This window comes from Calypte anna, chromosome 2 (assembly GCF_003957555.1).
Source record: "Calypte anna isolate BGI_N300 chromosome 2, bCalAnn1_v1.p, whole genome shotgun sequence".
Lineage (NCBI taxonomy): Eukaryota > Metazoa > Chordata > Aves > Apodiformes > Trochilidae > Calypte > Calypte anna.
Window position 1 is genome coordinate 36,232,730 of NC_044245.1, and position 21,140 is coordinate 36,253,869.

A 21,140-nucleotide genomic window follows, 5' to 3' on the forward strand; every position below is an offset into this window, starting at 1 on the left:
TTAATTTAGTCATCTATTTTTCAGCGGAACCCTTAGTTTTAAGAAGTAAATTAACTAAATAGTGAGGTATAAATCTGACAGTGCTCGGCCCTGCCCCCTGACAGATTTATGCTCTGGCATCTTGCAGCCCCACACGGTTAGGAACAGGAGTTTTACAACATTCTGGAGGAAAGATCCAGGCTTTTGAAAAGAACACACAGCAAGCCTTGCTTGAAACCCTGGAATGCTCCAAATTATGAGATTTAAAATATGACATCTTTATGTACAGAAAAGCTACCACATTATGGTTTTATTGGCACTCATTTTGGACAACCTGCATAACTCACTGATGGCTTTGTGAGTAATGCAGATACCCGAAGCTTATACTGATAAAACCCTTATAACCACACTTACAGCTTTGTATCTTCTCCAGATATACACAAATCTCACATACCAGGGAGAAACAAGAACATTTTAAGGTGCTATTTGGTTATTTCTGCTAAATGGAAAAGAAACAGATTAACTTCTGTTCTGTGTGTAATGTGCTATGTAAAAGGTCCTTAAGGGAGCGAAAAAGGCTCTTTCAAAGATCCCCATGCACACGCCACAGGAAAAGAAATATGGCATCCGAGCCTTTTCTCCTAAAATGCAGAGAGAAGCTAAGCTCCTGATGCTGCAAGACAAGAAACTCCTTTCATTTTGAGATTCCAATAATGAGAAGACTGCAGAGCCATTTTGAACACTGCTCCTTAAAAAGATAAAGGGCAAAGAGTCCTACTTCCTATCTCCTAAACCTAATTTGCCATTAAAAGTTACAGCAAAGAACCACCATCAGCAAAGTTACAGCAAAGTTACACCATCCCTGCTTCATATCATTCTTTCAGAGAATGGCTCCTCAATATAAATGTCCCCAAACAGCTCTGTATACAACAATTAATACATTAATATTTACTGTAAAATATGTCAATATACCAGCAGTTTATCCACATTTATATCAGAAGAGACTGCACTTAAATTCCACCATAATAGATTAGATATGAGTCAGTACCTAATCTTTCATACATTATTGAAAAGTTGTGAATCTATTTTTATATAACTCACAGGTTCTGTTTTGCAAATTTTAGTCAAATAAATAAATTATGATATGGAGAACTTTTGATTAGGTAGAATCAAAGCGTTTTAAGTGCTTCCTTTTGATAAGCTACCTTGCAAAGTAGGAGTGATTAAATGAATTGTCAGGTTACATACAAGAAGAACCATAATCACCTCTAACACTTTTAAATACATTTTACTACTGTAATGTTATAAATAACATCATTACTATTTATGAAGGGGTCAGTAGCTTTAGAAGACTTTACAAACAAAAGTAAACCAATCAATTGAAAGAAACAGAAATTCACAAGCAATAAGTTTTATTGGTAGCTTGAAGTGCTACAGCTTCTTGCTTTACCATCAAGTACAATCAGATTTTTTTTATTTGCTAGCAAGTTTTGGCTTCCCATGAGAACTTTCTCTTCTATTTTGCCTCCTTCAAGTACTTACATGACAGAGCTTATGAATTCTCAGTGAATATTATCAGGATTGCTGATCAGCACAGGACAATATTTTTTTCCCTGTTTCTAAATGTTTCCCGATTGCCCCTCTGGCCTGAAAATGATGTTGCTGCACCTCATGCCTTCTCTGCCTGACTATTAGGGAAGACACTTTGATAAAAGGCAAAATTATGAAATCTGCAGATAAGATTCAAAAATGCAAACACTTTTTTTCCCTTGTGTTTGAAATTTCAATTCCAGGTGGCTTATCAGCAAGCAGTTGCCCAGATTATTTACTGAATAATGCATGTTGCTTACTGTTCTATACAACACTATTACATACTTGTTTTTAGGATTACTTGCAAGTAGAAACAAGGGTTCCTAATTCATCCTTAGCTGTCTCCTCTGAAAGACTTTGAACCTCTCCACCCTCCCAGAAATTGCCAGCCACCTCTCACTGCCCTGAAGTGATGACTATTGTGTTATGTATGATGCCGAGGAATAAGAAGGACTCTGAAAGACTTCTTATGCTAAAAGTCTTGACTAGTTGACTAACTAACCATTTCCCAATTTTTTTTCCAGAAAATACCATTTGTGATGTACAGGATGCTTTGAAGAAGATGATTATTTTATGGTGGGTTGATTAAATGGTGAACATAAACGAGGGGAGACATCAATTAACTTTGGGAGACATGAGAACATTATTCTACCATGAGTATTGACCATGTAGCCTTTTTTTAAGTTTAAAATGCATAGGTACACTGGGAATGAAGGTTTTCAAATAAACAAAACTGAAGATTTAAAATTCATGGTATGATTACTATTTTTATGTGGTACTATGGCAACATAGTTATTCCAAGAAATTTATTATTAAACTCATAGATGCCTGTCACACCTTATTCTATTAATGAAACACATAACTGAGTATTTAAGACTGTATTTCTTAGAATGAAGTATAGACTATCTCCTTGGAAAGCAAAAATTTCTGATTTTAAGAACACAAATATAAACAAAGAACAAGTTAACATCTCATGTACAATATCTTATATGTACAATATATGCAATTCTTAGCTGTATGGGCCCACATTAAAAAGCTTAGCATGCAGTTACCGAAAAATCATCCTTTTATTTGGAGAGAGGTGTTTAGATTACATCTAACCGTAATGGATTTGAAAATGGGGAAGGTAGACAACCAAAATGCTTGGGTTCACTACAATGAACAGAACATGGATATAAAACCAGAGGTAAATTCAAACATCCTGACACATTTTTTTTTTTTCATGAGAATCTACCTACATAGCATTAAACATTCAAGACCTTAATCTTTGAAAAAACCAGGCATATAGAAGTTCTCTGTGAATCACTGTGAGCAAATGTTTTTATTTCAAACTCAGACCCTATGAGGAGAGGCTGAGGGAGCTGGGGCTGTTCAGCCTGGAGAAGAGGAGGCTCAGGGGAGACCTCATCTCTCTCTACAACTCCCGGAAAGGAGATTGTAGCCAGGTGGGGGTTGGTCTCTTTTCCTAGACAACTTTCAACAAGACAAGAGGGCATGGTCTTAAGTTGTGCCAGGGGAGGTTTAGGTTGGATATTAGAAAGAATTTCTTTACGGAGAGGGTGATCAAGCATTGGAATGGGCTGCCCAGTGAAGTAGTGGATTCCCCGTCCCTGGAGATACTTAAAAAGAGACTGGATGTGGCACTCGGTGCCATGGTCTAGCAACCGCAACAGTGGTTCAAGGGTTGGACTTGATGATCTCTGAGGTCCCTTCTAACCCAGCCAATTCTATGATTCTATGATTCTATGATTTTTTTGTTTCTCCTAATTCCTTTCCACCCAGATGCAAAGAAATGTACCTAGCTTTTCTGGGAAACCTTGTTTCCTTTCTCAGTCACATCCCCTGTAGAAGCAACTTTCCTTTAAAGTGCAGGTGACCTTATCTGTACTGCCAGACCATAACGCAATGGGATATCCAATATCCCAGATTTCTGATACTTTTTATACACTCCAAATCCTTACAGCATAATAGTGAATCTTCTAAAAAATCAGTCAAAGTCCTCATGATTGAAAAAAACCCCAAACACACAAAAGGCAAATGTTTGTTCAGGCCTCCCCTCTCCCTTGCTGGTACCCCTCTAACCAAATGGACTCCACACCCCACTGCCTGTGTAGGTACAAATTAATGAGCTGCTAATGCCCAAACTCTGCCAGATCCCAACTTCTGATTGGCTGCAATCTGGTCATTAAAGAGAGGTAATTAATGCCAGATTGCACACACAATGCTAACAAACAAACAAAACAACCCCAAACCTGCTTTTCTCCTGCCACAAACAGCAAAACAAACAATACTGACATAACGGCAGCTTTCAAAGGACAGTTGCAGTTCTGCAGCAGCACCTCAGTTAATGAGTGTAGAGAAAAGAATTTATCTGAAGAAGAAGAAAGTGAAACTCAACAGCCTTTCAGGCACATGAAACTACCTTGGAGAAAACTCTGAAATGGTGGCAGCTGCTTAAGAAGAAAATGCAGCTGAAAATAAATGTACAAAGAGCTCGGTTCAAAATTTCAGTAACGTGTTTCTCCCTTGTCACTTGCTGCTCAGATTGTGAAAAGTTGAAGAGCTAGAATGTACATTTCTCTGACTAATCATTACATGAATGATCATGACCATATATTATTGTTAAACTTTTCTGGCAGTACCTGTAATTTCAGTCACGATGAACTAATAAGACTTCTTTGAAATGTCATGTATGCTTCATCATGGATTTAGTTAGAATATAATATTATTATACGACCACTTTCAATGTCAGCAAATAGCTTAAAATTTAATAAGAAAACAGCAGCAGCAGTAACTAAACCGTTATTAGTATAATTAACAAATTAATTCCCATCAACCAAGCACAGCCACTTTCCTTCTTCCTTTTTTGAATCCATGGCTTGATACAAGGTGTTTACTTTGATTAAGCTCCTAACTAGACTAGCTCAACACATAGTGTAAATCACCATGTTAGAATTTGAGACCAAATTTGTTTTACATAAATCTTAGGCATAAATACAGTAAGCTTTCAGACAAAGGATATTTGTCAGGTGCTTAGTATGGAATATGAAACTGTAATATATATATAGTGCTTTACTTTTCTAATAAGTCGTTGTGATAAGGTTAACACTTCAACCCAGAAAAACATACAAATAAGAACACCCAAAGATGAAAACTACTTTGCTTATGTTGCTGTATTAGAATTTTATTTGCTAAAGGGTGAAAACAGATTTGCAAAATTCACAGTTAACTTAAAACAATAGTTTAAAACCTTTCATTCCTAGCCCTGGCTGCCTTCAGGAAGGAAAGAACATCTGGTTATTTAAGGAACACAATATGTTCACATTTTCTATGACTTTTGTTTCTAATTGGGTTTTTTAATTTTTTTTTTATTTGAACAACTCTAGTTAGAACCATGTTTTTTAATCACTTTATATTTTTCAACTGCCCTGTCTCTGTATCTATACTTCTTAATTTTGCAGCCTTTGCTTTGAAAATTAACAGTGCTCAGTGGTTTTGATATGGAAAAAAAATGAAGAAAATTGGCCACTCGTGGGATGCTAAATACAGAGACACACCTTCAGTAAATCCTTTTGGATAGATACAAAAACCCTTCCCTTATTTCCTCATTTCACATATACATACTTTTTATAGCCCATTCGTCCATAAGAAGCTCTACTTTTATATTCAGAAGGACTATAAGTGCATAGAAGCTACTTTCATATCAAAAATTCAGGTAATAATCTGTTCAAAGACATGTAAAACAAATACTCTGCTAAGAAGGTTAAGTTTATCACTTCATGCCAAGACAGCAACACTGATTTGAGCTTTTCATTCCAGATTTTAAGAACTGGAGCTAGCCAAATACAGAAAAGGCTGAAATTCAATTATTTTGCATTGATCCATACTCATGTCTGCAAAACTAGTATCTCTCAGGCCCTCCTTCAGAAACAGGTGCATTAAGTTGTTTTCAGCTATTATGCAGCTCTCTAATTCTCTTCTGTGGCACTGGAATGTATCAGGGATGTGGAATCTAAAATGTTGGTGCATCCTGACCACCAGCTGGGGTCTGCCAAGTCAAAAGGACAGGTGCTGCAAACATTACATTAATGGCAAGCACTTTTTACATTATAGTTATTACTGGATAATGCTAACGTTTCTGGTAAGGTTTGATTACACAAAAGCTCAGGAAATTGTATTTGCCCAGCTGTATGAAAAAGATGTCACCCATCTTTTAAGTATAGCTTTCTTTTGACATTTAGGTTGTTCTCCTGCTGATGACTGCAGTGAAAAACAGCAAACCAAACCAGAGATATTTATCAAGCCAAAGTTTAGCCCTCCTGAGCTAAAATAAAGTAAAATAAGTAAGGAGGAGATACCTGTTAGGTCAGACCAAAGAAATAGAAGAACTAATGGATGTTATCAGATGTGAAAATACAGGTTACTTCAAGAATTGGCATTTATGGATGGAAAGGCTGTATCAGATCCATCTTAACAACCTCACTATTTATGACAGGACTTTTCCTTAAGAACCCTTCAATTTTATGTACATACCACCAACCACTCAGTCCAGATACCCCAGAACTTGCCCTCAGAGAGATTATCTGGCATTTACCCAGACACAGTAATTATCCCAAAGACAAGACATGTTAACATATCTGCAAGAGGCAGATTCATGTTTGTGCTTGTCCATGACTTCTAAACTGCATTTCTTGTCCAGCTGATACTTAAATCTCCAAGGAGTGGTGAGCAAGCCTCTCTTAGATATTTGGAATGATGCTAAGCATTCTTGCTATGTTCAACAAATAACAAGAGAGAAGCCACTGGGCCATGCCACAGCCTCCTACACAAGAGTTCCCCAGCAGCACAGATTAAAATCCAAGCAAAAGCTTGGAAGCAATACCATATAGAACAACACATCTCTGTCTCAGGAGATTCAAATTGCACTGAACCAAGTGTAATTTCCCATTAGAAACTACAAGCTGGTGATGGAGATATGCACGGGGAAACATCAAAGGAGGAAGAAAAATCATTAAGCACTGAATTTGCTAATCACTTACAAGCTACACTACTGACTAAAATCTCTGTGTCTTTTCTTCCAATCTCCTTTTATCTTCTCAGGGAATGAAAGCAAACTGAATTATCTTTATGCAGATAGCAAAAAAAAAAAAAAGGTATAATAATTTTCCTACTTGTATTGGTGTATAATCTGTGTACTGCCTCTAGACTCCTGCAGCACCCACCATGTCTTGTTGGGTCTTCCGTTTCATTCTGTGTATTTTGATAGACTTGGAAAAATTTTATGTGTAGGTCTTATAGAACAGTATTTCAGAAATATGTTGGGTTGAAGTGACACATGCCTAAAGACACATAAGTGAAACTTAAAACCACACCTAGGGAAAGACAGGAGACCAATACGCAAGACATAGTATTGAAAATATAATTTTTTCTGAGACAAGGAGCTCTTTTTTTTTTTTTTTTTTAAAGTGATCCTTTAGAACAGCTTACCTTCCTTATTCTAGGAAGCCCAGCTGTTAGGAAACCCTGTACACTGCCTAGGATGTTTCGGAGGACAGCTGAATAATTAGTAATCATTCTATCTTTTGCCATATATTATAAATAAATGTCAGACTACATTTTGTATGTAGTTGATATCCTAGCACAATTTTCCTCCCTCTGTGTTATCCCTCTAAAAAAATATCTTGATCTTGTTTCACTCGGAGCGTACACAAATAACTTCTGGGTAGCCTGATTTCACAGACTGCTGCTGAAATCTTAAGAAAGATTCCTAAGATCTAACGTTACAAACTTTCTTATGCACTTAAAAGATGATATACTTTACTTCTCGTCATAAAAGAAATCTTTGTGCCCAAGAGGAATGAAGAAAGCAGCTATAATGATGCAGATTTCTGCAAAGAAGTGATATAGAAACCAAGAGACATTTCTTTTTTTTTAATCCATAAAACTGTAAACACTAGTACTGAATTAAATTTTGCAGAAGGCAGTCAGAGTGCAGTCGTGATGAATTTTTCACTTTCAAAGGTGACATGCATCAAGAAGATGAGGGAAATCAGCCTTTACACTGGCAGCCTACTAATGGGAGAAGTACCAAGACAGCTCAAAACGAACAACACAAATTCTGCTATCTGCAAAAGATCTGAATACTGCAAAGATTACTGTGTACAGCTTCACCTCAACACTTTACCTAATATATTGTGGATTTTTCCTGCATATTATACACACATATGTACACAGGTCATTCTAAAATGGCAAGAAGTTCACTTTTTTTTTTTTTTTTTTAGGATAGCTGAGAATATCAAAATCTCTGTGTTAGTAAAATGCAACATAAAATTTATCAATTTATGCATTTTATTCATGTGGATCTTTTCAGACTGCAACAACACACTCTTAATTGCAAACCATCATGTAACTATTATATATTGGGGGGTGGAGTAGTGCTTTAAGGATTACCAGTGATTAATCTGCAGAAATCTCATGACAAAGAGACAAAACTGGTGACTGTTGCGATACAGTTTACTAGGTCATTATATAAAATACTACTGTTTTCCTCAAAAGTATGCTTCCCTATGAAAGATGCCTGTGCAGAACAGCAATCAAAGGTAAAGAGCAAAAATATCTGCATTTACCAGAGCTCCTGCATAACTTCAGCAAAGTCATAGGCTGATATCCTTTAGAGAGAAAAGAAACTTGTGTTCTGCTCTTGGATACCAACACATTCCTTCTGTTTTTTTGGAAGGGAAGAAGAAGGTTAAAACCACAGTTTTTGTCCACAAAATGTAGGTTGCTATTAACTTCCTAGCATTTAGAACACTTCATTAGAGTGACTTATTTCCTTTATTTACACAGTGAGCTGCTCACCTTTGGATCTCGGAGAAACAGTGCTCTTAGGATAAGGGAGTGAACATCTCCAATAGGTGGATAATGCATCAGTAGTCCCAAACAGGTCTGATAATTACTTGAAATCACTGCAATGAAAATGAAAGAAAAACATAACAAAACAGAGAAAAAGTGAAACACTATGATCCTGTTTTGATATTGTAAACCAATACTTTTCCCACTAGATTCATTACAGTCCAGATTCAGCTGCCTTTCCCCACAGTGCTCAGAGCACATAAACCTCCTGCATAATCAAGCTTCAGGACTATGTTTGGTCCAGTATCATTAAGGACAATACTAAACCTACCTATGACTGTATGTCACAGACATTTGTGTTAGCTCTAGATTTAGATGACTAAATTTAGATCTCTGTAGCTGTGCACCTAAAGCCTCCCTGAGTCAGTGGCGGTCAGGGCAAGCTTGAAGAATCAGTCCTACCCTCCAAAATGGACCTTTTTATACAAACACCTAAATTGAAGTATGATAATTTGTGAGATAAATTTTCCATTCAGTCCTGGTTTTATGATAATCTTTCCCCACAATGACAATTCTTTGCAGAAATATCTTACATTGTTCTTATGTATGTATACACGTCCATTACGACACACACATATATACACGTGCAAAATGATGTAAACAACCCCTTGTTTTCTTGTAAAAAAGAAATTACTCATGAAATGTTCAGGAAAAAGGCTAGATTTTTTCTATAAATACTTTAGTTAGAATTTTTCACTTACTCAGTAAACTTTCAGCATGCTTTGCTGAAGTTTAGCATTTTCTTAAACTATGCTTGATTTTATTGGAATCTATGTAAGTATACTCCGTAGCTCTTTGCTTGTCATTGTTATCGTCTGTTTTGATTTGGTTTTTTTCCCCCAATCAATCTAATTATGAGTGCAATTATTAAAGACATCTTTTCAGGCAGGTCTATGTAAACTACTTCATTTCTTTTGCACCATCTAAAGCCACGCAATCCATCTGCCATGGCTGTCAAAGTAGTGCCTGTTAATGATGCTTGCACTCTGCAACATAAAGACAGCCTCCACCAACAGTAATTGTAAATAAATTTTTAACAAACTTGACTATTCTGAGAACTTCACCTGTATCGACAAAGACTTTTAATTTATTGGACCTCTACACCAGCAAGGACCATTGCAAACACAAAATCATTTGGAATCAATAAAAGGCAAAGTAATTGACTGTCGCAGACAGAAAGATTTAAATGTTTCACTTTTTTTCTTTCGTGTGAATTAGCCTCATATCTTCCTGTACCTTTCCTCCCTCAACAAGAGGATTATGGGGGAAAGATGCAGGACTGGGCAAAATGAATAATTATAATCTGTGTAGGGAACCACTTTATCATCTTCATTTCCGTTGCTGATCCGACAGCTTGTAATTTCATACATCTGCTTTCATTTGTAAAGCACTCACTTATCCTACTCACTCTTTATCTGCTCTGCCTGTTCTTTTTCCTATCCTTTGTTTTTCTTGTTCATATTCAGGTACCTGTTTTTTCTTCTTGAAGTCACAAAGCTGGCATAATGAACACAACACAATGGTCTCCATCGGAGTTCTTTCAGAGGAGTATAATATGAGTACCACATAGTACATACCCAATCAAACTCTCATATGTAAATCAAATTTAAGATACTTTACTGAAGTAATGATCATGATGCCTTTTTACTAAAGCAAATAAAAATACTGAAAATGGGTAGTAAATTTTAAATACTTTTATAAATGATAAATGGTAAGATCAATGCATTTCTCTTTTCAACAGATCAGTATGAGCTCTATTCTGCAATGTGACATGGATTAAAATGATTCTTTCTTTATTTTTCCTAAAAAGTTCTTCGCTGTAACACAGATATAGAGAAAACTAGATATTAAAAAGGCTCATTTATTTTCATGGTGCAAGACTTGACCCATGACAAAAAACCTGTATTTTCAACCACAAGACATTTAATGTAATTAATCATTTCTTGAAATGCATATTAGTGAAACAGTTGAATAAGAGAAAAAACAAAACAAAAACCACATCAAATTGTTAGACAATGACCTCTACCCACTATGATCCCCCAAAATAAAATTTTAATATGAAACTTTACCATCTAAAGAAAGTTAAAAAAAATGCCAACACTGATGCAGAACTTCTAAATTTATTTTATCTTTAGGGTTTTCCCCACCTACTTAGCTGTCACTTTTTCATGTAGAAATCTTTACAGAAGACACTATCATTGCCAGTACTCTATTTGCTAGGGAATGTTGGGTTAAAGGGATTACTTTGCTGAAACACCTTTTAGGACCTTCTTTCAAAGTGAGTTTTCTTGGATGCAACCTGGCAATGTGAGGTTTCAGCCCAGAAAACCAACTGTATCCTGGGCTGTCCAAAAAGCAGCTTGGCCAGACGATGGAGGGAGGTGATTCTCCTCCTCTACTCTGTGAGGGTGTCTGGTGACACCCTACCTGGAGCACTGTGTCCAGCCCTCAGTTCTCTCTCCAGTACAAGCCAGACTTTGGCTTGATTCTGCTTTAGCGGATCCAGAGGAGTGCCACAAAAATCATCAGAGATATGGAGTAACTCTCCTATGAGGAAAGTCTGAGAGACTTAGTGTTGTTCAGCTTGGAGAAGACAATGCTCCAGGGAGATCTTATTGTGGCCTTTCAATACCTAAAGGGGCCTGTGAGAAAGATGAAGAGAGACTTGTCAACAGGACCTGTAGTGACAAGAAAGGGGGCAATAGTTTGACAATGGAAGAGGATAGGTTTAGATTGGACATATAGAAGAAATTCTTTACTGTGAGTGTGTTGAGACACTGGAACAGGTTGCCCAGAGTATCTGTCCGTGACTCAACCTGGAAGTGTTCAAGGCCAGGCTGGATGGGACTGTGAGCAACCTGGTCTAGTGAGAGATGTTTCCTCCACCCGGGCAGGGGTGCTAGACTAGATGATTCTTGAAGGTCCCTTTCCAACCCAAACCAGTCTATGGTTCATGTCTCTAAAGGACAAAATGTATTATTTTATAATACAGAGTGGCAGTTATCTTAAAAACTATAAAGAAAGTAGCAGTAAAAACAAAACCCTCTTTTCTGAATATGAATTTTGGAATTAAAAAAATTTCTAAGATCAACAAATTTCTCCAATCTCAGTAGTAGCTGGATGGTGAAGAAGTTCCATCTTCCACAGCGGTCAGCTGACTTCTGATCAGCTTGATGTTTTTCCTTCACTGTCTGTCTTGGCAAGAGTTACACCTGGACTCAACTTTTATTTTGAATAACAAATTCTCCCTTCTCCAAAGAAGAATACTGTTGGTATTTCTATCAACTGGAGCTGAGAAACTCCTCTAAATAGAGAAAGCAATCTTAACTGCCCTTTGATTAATATTTGTTAATTAATAAATGCCCAGAGGAACATTACATTGCTTTCTCCCTTCTGCTTTAGATGAAACTGATTTTTCTTTGCTGGTTCAATAACCATTCCTGGACGCAAGCAGCAATCAGAGCCATGAAAAAACATGTAAATTGTAGCTGTCCTCGACCTAGTCCTAATTTTCTGCCACAAGGAATTTCTTAAGGGTTAATGTTTGATGCCACCAATCCTGTATCCAGATGATTTCCTAACTTGAGAAAGTGGGACTACTTTCCCCTGCTGCTTTACACATGGCTATGCTCTCTTTAGTAGGCCTGAAATTGAGTTAAACATAATTAATATGAGCATCTTGCACAACAACAAAAATAACATCAGCTTCTCTAAGAACAGGCTGTGGCTCTTTTATTTCCCTCAAAACGTTCAGAGAGCTTTTCGATAAGAGCAATAATGACCATAGCTAATCTTCAAGCAGGAACATGATAAAAATATGCCTATCTTAATACTGATCAGTTGAAATAAGCTGCTGGTGCAATAAAGATGTTAATTTATGAAGTAAAATACAGACAGGTTTGTTAATTTTTAGCCTTATTTTATGGATGTATACAATATATATATATATATACACACACATACATTTTTCCTTTGCACTCTACCCATCATTCTGATTGCAGCACAATGAAGTGCAGAAAATTATTTTTTAAGACTAAGAAATATTTGATATACAGCCCTATACTTGGCATGTGAGGATTATGTCTCCATGGATAAAGCTCTTCTTGATTACTGATGTAAAATTGAACAGAGAAGTTTACAGAATGGTTGTGTGCATGGTTATGGAGCTGTAACCTCTAAAATGTATAAACAATAATATAATAATCTAAATGCTCCCTTCCACATTGTTTGAGTAACTGAGGATTTCAAAACTAAAATAAAAGTAAAATGAAAAATAAAGCAGAAATAATACTTTCTTAAAATCATGTCCTTGAGAACATTGTAATAAAGCACAGAAAAAAACTCCATCAATTTCCAAACCAGCAACTTCTCCCCATCCCCAAATGTGTTGGTATACAAGAATATGCATAATTTTTAAACTTTTGAATGCTTTCAGGATTGTATTATTATCATTGCTTATGTTTGACGTTTTTATAACGTAATATCTTAGGAGCTCTATTACCATTCCTATTGTTTCAAAACTGCAAATTTACAGATGTCTTATTTATAGATGATTAACATCATCAAGTGTTTTGATTTCCTTTCCCTGAATGAAGAGAAGCTTTTAGAAACTTACTTTATTTGAAAATGTTTTTAAAAAATATTACAACACAACTCTGAACTCAATTTAAAAGTCAAATGTTACTGAATATAAAAAAATATTTAATACAAATGGAAAAATTGTCTATGTAGATATAAAAGAAAAACTTATTTTTAAAAATCAAATATAGACCTATGGAATTTGCTATAGTTTAAGCTTGATTTTGAAAATATATTAAACTTTACAGTATTTATGACTAGGTATTTTGCTTCACCATCCTAATATGCTTAGAGTAAATAGGTCCAACTATGGAACAAAAAGTTACTTATTACAGAAACAGTACATTTATGCTGTCCTGATGACTGCAACTTATTTGGAGCAAATGTATTACACTTTAAAGCTATTCAGTACTTTATTTATGAAGCCTAGGGATTTCACAGAAAAAATGGAAACTGCTTTCATACAAATGACTTGAACTGCTTTTTAGCTCACATATTTAGTTACCTCAATACGGACACCTGCAAAATGAGCACCACAAAGCAAAAGAAAACAAACCCAGGACAACCTTCCTTCCCTTAGGAAAGACAGGGCACTTACAAATACAGTTCTAAAGTTTTTTTTACAGGAAAATTATGACATGAAATAGAATATTGAGGTTAAACATTTTTACATGCATCCGCACTACATAAATACATGGAAAAATCTAAGCTTATTTTAGTTTACTGCATATAAATAAGCCAGATTTAGACTGCAGAACATATTGACCTGGATTCAGATCATCCTGAAACAGCAGCATTAATTTTGAAACCTCTAAACTCAATTAAATGCCCACTTATTTGAGAGGAATGTAAGGTAGCTCTATATGCTACGTTTATTAAAAAGTAATTAAAAAAACACTTGAAGGCAGGCAGTGGAACGACAGTATGTGTAAAGGACATGCACTTTATATTTTCAAGATTGGGCCCTAAAATAGGAACCACAGATGTTGAAAACTTTATGTGTCCTAGAATACAAAACTGTGTCAAATATGTAACCTTGTTATAACCTAAAGCTTACAAATTGTATATAATTAACTCTGAACAGCATGCTACAGACTTCATACATTAATGACAGACGTGCATCTTACTGCAAAATGCATACTTTGTTGTGGCAAAGTTATATATAGAATTTTCTGCCAAATATGATGAGACAGAAATAAATGCCTATTAATTAATCATTACATACCTTCCTCATCTCATTCACAATTATATAAGCTAGCAACATTTTTGTGCTTTCTTGCTGTCCCAACCTAATGTATTTATTTGTCATCACTAACCTGTAAGAATTTGCCTATGCACATAGTTTGGGCATACTAAAATAAAATAAAACATACAGGTTTTTCAAGGTGCCACTCTTGCACGGAGTAAGTCTATATTTCTAATTGTTACCCCACTTGGCATTTACATTACCTTCAAGATAAATCTTCAAAAACTGTGAGTCACATTTCTCATAGCAGAACAGCATGAAAATATTTCCAGTGTCAAAGGGAGGCTTTACTCAGTTCGGGGGCTTGGTCAGAAGGTGGAGCTCTGTACATACCTGTACCACCGACTGCACATAAATTCTGCAGCTATATGTAAAACCACAGAAGTACTCAGAAAACAAACCTGCATTTAACTCCAAAGATACAATTTCTTTCATAAATACAGCAGACTGCAGCCGATAACAAACGGCTCCTCTCCTAGCATTTGAAACAATTTGCAATATGTTAAAAAAGTCACAATGAAATTTGGCATTTAAACCCTCTTTTTCTTTGAAAAACAGGTTTGCGTTCTCTTTAAAAGATAGTGAGATAGTTGATACTTACAGGCATCTCTAATATATAACAACATGGCTACAAAAATGTAGTCAACTAGATTCAGGGTGATACTGTCAGCAAATAGAGCATCCCAGACAACCAGGAGGTCCTGAAGGGGAAATTCACGTCCGAACAGGAGCCTCACCCATCGCCTGAAAAAAAAGGAAAAGATGGGATTTGTATTTCTCTGTTTCTCCAAGTACAATAAAGTCAGGATGTTTTCCAGGATCAACAATAATCCAAAACATTTTACCGGAAAACTTTCCACAGCATGAAGGTCTCTGATAATCACTTAACTAATTGTATTTGTGGAAACATTACCCCATCTACATTAAAGAAGTGATACGTTACAGACTGTAGAAGCTTAACTGATTATTATTATTACGTGGGTGAACCTCAGAGGTCAAAACATATCAATCCTATTGACCATTTTTTTGAGCATTTAATGTGATAGTGGTCTAAGAGGAAAGGGATAAAACGTTATGCAAGAATAGCCTGGAACAGCAAAAAAAGAGGAGGAAGAAGCCAGTGAAAGCCCTGAAAAGCCCAGTCAGGAGAGAGTCAGTTCAGAGGGAGATGCTAAAAAGCAGTTAAAATGGACTGGGTCACACTTCACCTTGAAGAGGCTTCCTACCTGTTCTAGATGACAGTGTTTTCAGCTCTATATATGATGCTATTTTGATTAAACCTCATTTAAAGCTTTACTAGATTTAGTGATAATCTGCATGTAGACTATACCATTAATTCCTCTTATTATCTGTGCTTTTTTCATACTTAGCAAAATGTGAAAATTTGTCTTATTAAATGCAATATTTGCCTAAGACTGGAAGCTTGAGATGCAGTAGAAAAAAATATTACTTCTCAAGGTTTCTTATTTCCAGTACTTGCCTTTACATTGACTGACTTGCTGACCTCAGGAAAGGCATTTCTCTTTCCTATTCCTGAACAGATTAGTTAGCTTTGTACCTTTTTTTAGGTAGGATTATCCAAGGTTACATTTCAAAGAGCTGAAGAATAGTTAGTAACATTAATCCTGAAATAGTTATTACAAAATGGACTTAAAAATAATGAATTACATTTTTAGCTGGGATATGCAAATTACTGTGCATGTGGAATCTGTTTATTCAGTGGCAAGAAAAGATTGATTGCAAATTTCTGCTAAGCAAATTAAGTCATTCTTTAAAACTCACAAAAATTTCTAAAAAGGCAACTAGAAATTTCATCAAGATTAGTTTCACTTGTAAGAATCCATGTTTAACCACTTTTGTCCCAGAACCTACTTTTGGCTTACGGCATCTGGGTTTTTTTCCTGATTCCAGTAATAAAAGTTCATTTATAGACAAGTGAATTCCAACACGTCAGTCAAGTACAAGCTTTTAAAATAGCAACAACCTGTACAAAAAAACTCTCTTATAAAAGAAAGTCAAAGGGACTGTTTTGTGAGGCAAGGTTTTGTCTACTTAAACTTTTATTCCCCTTGCCACTAGAACCGTATGCCCACTGCACAGAATTTTTTCCCTTGCAAGACATGTTCCCTTTTAAATGTGAGACTCCATGATTTTAAAAGAGAGCATAATCTCATCCTTATATAAAACATTGATATTATGAGATGTTGTAACTTTCATGTCAGCATAGAAATTACAAAAGTCACAACATTAACTATGGCAAACTCTTTATTTCCCTCTCTGACAAAACCCCTTTTCTATGAGGGTTTATTTTCAGGCCTCGGAAAGAGAAGTCAGAAGAACAGTTAACACAAAAGCAAGGCTCAAGGCTCAAATAGTGCATTTAATACCATGTCTGTTCTATTTAAGAGATTTTACCATCTAGTGGCACATTACCCTCCACTGCCAAGCCTACAGGAGTCTATTATCTTACGGTGACACAAACATTACCCAAACTCTGTGGGAAGCCTATTACTTGCATTAACAACCTCTTCCACCTGTAAAACCCCAACTTTCGAGTTACACAAACTGTTAGGCAAGAGATTTTCGCTAAGCTCGAAGCATTTCAGCTGACTTTGCTTGCAACTACCCAAACCCCAGTCAGAAGCCTTGCTAAAAGCCTAATACACTTCAAGGGAAAAAAATACACCATGGTGTAATGGGATTTGTTATTAGTCTTTTATTAGAAATCTCTTTTGCTTCTTTACTACTTCATTATGCAGTGTTAATCGTTTGTAGATGCAGGTTTATTCTGCTCAAGCAGAAGTCATTCCTTTTTTCGACTGCTTTTATATTTTCTCCTGGGAAAATTAATTCTCAGTCCCCTGAGGTATCACGTTTCACAGATGCAGACTGCTGACGAGCAACTGGACGTTCTTTTGCAATCATAATATTGCCATTAATTATTTGAACCTTCCTGTCTTAAAGGGAGTAAGTGACTTACACTGTTGTAAATACATGCATGCTAACTTATGTTTTTCAGCAGCATGTATCTCATCACATCTCTAAATCAAGGACCCTATTGCCTATGAACCGTGCTGGCATATGGCAGGACTTGACTCAGCTTTTATATTCATAAAAAGGGATCTTAATTCCTTTAAGTAAATGTCCATGCTGAAAAGCTGTCCTTCAAATGAACATGTTTTTTATTGCTTTTACAAGTATTTGCAGAGAATTTCAGAAACATTTAATAATTGCACTGGACATAATAAACTTTTTTTTTTTTTAGATGGTTGTCTGTGGTTTGATTATTGTTCCGCCCTGTTAATCTTACCTTACATCTGTTACACCTGCAAACAGTGAGGCTCACAATAGTATACCTTTTATCACATGCAGTAATATAATAATCTGTATTTTACCAGGCAGACTTTTATAATTACCAGGCAAGTAAGAACCACAAAAAAAAAAAACAGGTTCTTTAAAGCCATAATACACCAAGGTACAACTACCTACATTGTAGAATATGTAGCTGTATCCTCCACTTATGATTCCTATATAATTAAACCAATATTCTCAAGAGATCAGTAATTACTAGTAATAGCTAATGATTCATTAATGACCTTGCAGTACAGAGAAAGCAGGAGAAAACTGTGCTCTTGTAAAGCCATTAAATAAGGCAATGATCCAGCCTTACCAGTTTTAACTAAAACCACAAACCACTTTGACTGCTATTTACAGGACAATTCTCCAAGAAGCAAGAAAATTAACTTATGTTATGTTACATATACTTGGCAGGTTATCTTCCCTGTCTCCTTGGAAGGCAAAGAGTTCCTTAAAAAAATAAAATAAGCCTAAGAAATAGTTATAGATGAGGCAATACAAACAATTTAGGAGTATTTATGAGGGCAAAGCAACACAATGAAATCAGAAAGAGTATGAAAAACCATAATGCCAGGAAAGGGAAAACCTGACTCTGAAGCTACTTCTAAGTGACTAAATATAGAACCTACATCTTGTCAGCACATTGCCTAAAAATTCTACTGTAAGAGCCTGGTTTCAGCCATTTATGCTTCTGCTAAAATCTATCTTCAGTTCAGTTTCCACTCCAAGCATCTGCTCAATGGTGAATTTTTATTTTTTGATCAGGTCAAAAACTATAACAAGGTAAAAAAAATTCTGCAAATGCTTAACATTTTTTTCCCCAAGCAGGTCTAGAATGAAACACAAGGTCTCTTGTATTTCCTTTTTGCTGTGCATATTTAAAAAATGAACAGACAAGAACAACAACAATAACAAAAAAGCGCCTGAATTTGATAATTCCTTGCTTGACCTAAACACAGCTGAGGGTAGATTTCCACAGAGCATGACCCATCTCTTCCTAGCTCTTGAGAGCAACCCATTGGTGCATCCCTCATCCCAGCTGCAACCTCCTTCCTGCATTTGGGAAATGGCAAAAATGGAAAGCCCCTCCACCTGCAATGTCCAGGGTGCCAGCCAAGGGTGCTGTTCATCTGGTTTCCAGTGCTTGCAAGACTCCCTAGTAAAATTCTTCCAATGAAAGGGAGGGTCAGTAGGATTTTGCAGGATATCTTTTAATTTTCAGTTTTAATTTTCAGTTTTGCTGCTTTTTTAAAAAAGGAGAAAATTATTTAAATGGACTGTAACTATTGAAAAGAACACCATCTTATCAAAACTAAGCACTTGGGAGCTGAGAAATGCCAAAATTAACATCAGTTGTTTACTGACTGAGAAAATTATATATAAGCTCTGTCTCTTTAAACTCTGTCATGAATTATGTTCAAGCAAACATTTGTAGCCAGTGCAATTTACTATGTAAAGTCACGGTCAATAATTTAGGAGAAAGGGAAGACAGACTCGAGCTGTGTTTTGCTTGTCCAAAAATAAGATATGGAAAAAGGATGAGGAGCTACATTTGTATAACACTTCAAAAAGAACTTTAAGCTATATGGAAGATAAAGAATTAAATAGTTCAGTGCCAGGCAGTGAGCACTACTCTGGACTGACTCGACTCCTGTGCCATGGTGTCGGATGTCTGTGTTCCTGCCCACAGACACAGCAGGTGGGCTGCAGGTGATGGTGGCTGCAAATCTCCCTGGCTTCGTTCTGCAGAGGTACCCAGCAGCAGGCAGGGCTAACACTGGGTTCATCAACAGTCCCATGATGAGAAGGGCAAAGATAGCTGCCAACAGAATGCAAAAGCACCCTTCAAAGAAGATATTTATGAGCATGCCTGGTAGTTGCCAGACACAGTCAGAGGGTAGACAGACAAGGTCGATCGGAGGATGACATGATAGGGGTGTAAGAGAGTTTACTTTCATTTAATGACATGAAGGAGAACAATCCAGACAAGCTTTAGCAACATTTCAGCTTAGTCTTGTTACACAGTCCATGTCTCCAATGTTCTGTTTCCTTTCTCAATAAATCTTATTTTTATTAAGACTCCCATGGCTTTATACAGTTCAGGGATTCTGTACGGAATGTCCTAAAGAGATTAATAAAACCTTCAAACAATAGATGACAGTGAAGGAAACACGCATCATCACAACTTGTTCTTTCAGCTACTCTCTGCCAAAGGTCTTGTGGAAGGGCAGGACAACTCATGGTGCACAAGAAACTTTTAATCACCACAGATGCGAAGACAAAAAGCCAAGTGTAACAATTAACAAAGTGACATTTCTAAAATAAATAAAACCTTATTAAAAATCAGTATTTTGCCAGAACAGAAAAAAAAAGCATGCGAAATCCCAGCGAAGTAAAAAAACTGGAATAAGAAGCTATGTGGGAAGCTCACCAGACTTTGAGGGATTTACAGAAATTTCTGTGTTCTATCTAAACACTGAGAATTTTACACACAGCATACTCTCACATGCACATCACCCATAAAGGATGTACAGTGAGATATTGTTACAGCATATGTTGCATTTTTAGCCTTAATCTACTTAACTTGTGAAGGGAATGAAAACAGACATCTTGCTACAAGATGTGTTTACTGCAACCATAAATTCAAATGTTAATTCTGGATTTATTAGATAAAATTATGTGGCCTTTGTCAAACGTGGACAAGATGATCAGATTTTCCTTAGACTTTAAGACATTTAAATAATATGGGTCCACATTGTCTCCAGCAGTGTATGTTGAAAACTGTGTGAGGGAAAAAACATGTGCCAGCATTAGCAAGTCATTTGCCTTCCCCTTAGATAAAAAGGTAACATTAAGCACACAAAATACACTTTTATTCTGTGTCCATGTACCTTATTTATTTAAGTAATTTCAGGTTTCTATGTGGACCGCTGTTCTGCCAGAAAATGAGATCCACACTTTGGTGACACCATGATTTAGGTGGGACTGTCCTGTCCTGAACTTCCATGTGGGGTATTAATTTTATCCAGTTTCTCCTGTTCTGGCTGCATGAAAATTTGGTGGCTCACTGCATGAAATACACAAATCAGGGCTACTACTGTTGGATGGCTACACTGTAGGGCTTTTTTTCTGGTTCAAATTTTGTTTGGTTTGTGGTGCTACTCACAATTTTTTTAAGTTTTGCATAATTGTATTGAAAAACCTCAACTTTTAAAACCACAATAAGGTCCAGAGGTTTTATGTTCTATGGCTAAAAGAGTAGGGGCTGTAAGGAGTAGTTATATGCAAAGATAAAAATCAGTGTTTGAAAACTATGCAAATAAAAATGAAACTACAAATTTACAATATGGATAATATAGTTACTAACTATACTGTAGCTTTTTTCAGTCAGAAAATAAAGACTCAAAATTAAATAATAATGAAAATGAACACTTCACTTTATATTCTTCATAAATCTACTCAATTTTAGGCTAAGTGA

The 21,140-nt window shown here is 36.1% G+C and overlaps 1 protein-coding gene across 5 annotated transcripts in view; it reads right to left on the bottom strand.

Moving 5' to 3' along the window:
• TBC1D5 (TBC1 domain family member 5) overlaps positions 1–21,140 on the bottom strand; it is a 308,217-nt gene that overhangs the window by 66,029 nt on the left and 221,048 nt on the right. For all 5 annotated transcript variants that reach the window (XM_030445412.1, XM_030445410.1, XM_030445409.1 and 2 more), the window contains 2 exons: positions 14,907–15,049; positions 8,428–8,534 (listed from right to left, as the gene is read on the bottom strand). In XM_030445412.1, coding sequence (XP_030301272.1) covers positions 8,428–8,534; positions 14,907–15,049 — 250 coding nt within the window. The remainder of the gene's footprint in view (positions 1–8,427; positions 8,535–14,906; positions 15,050–21,140) is intronic.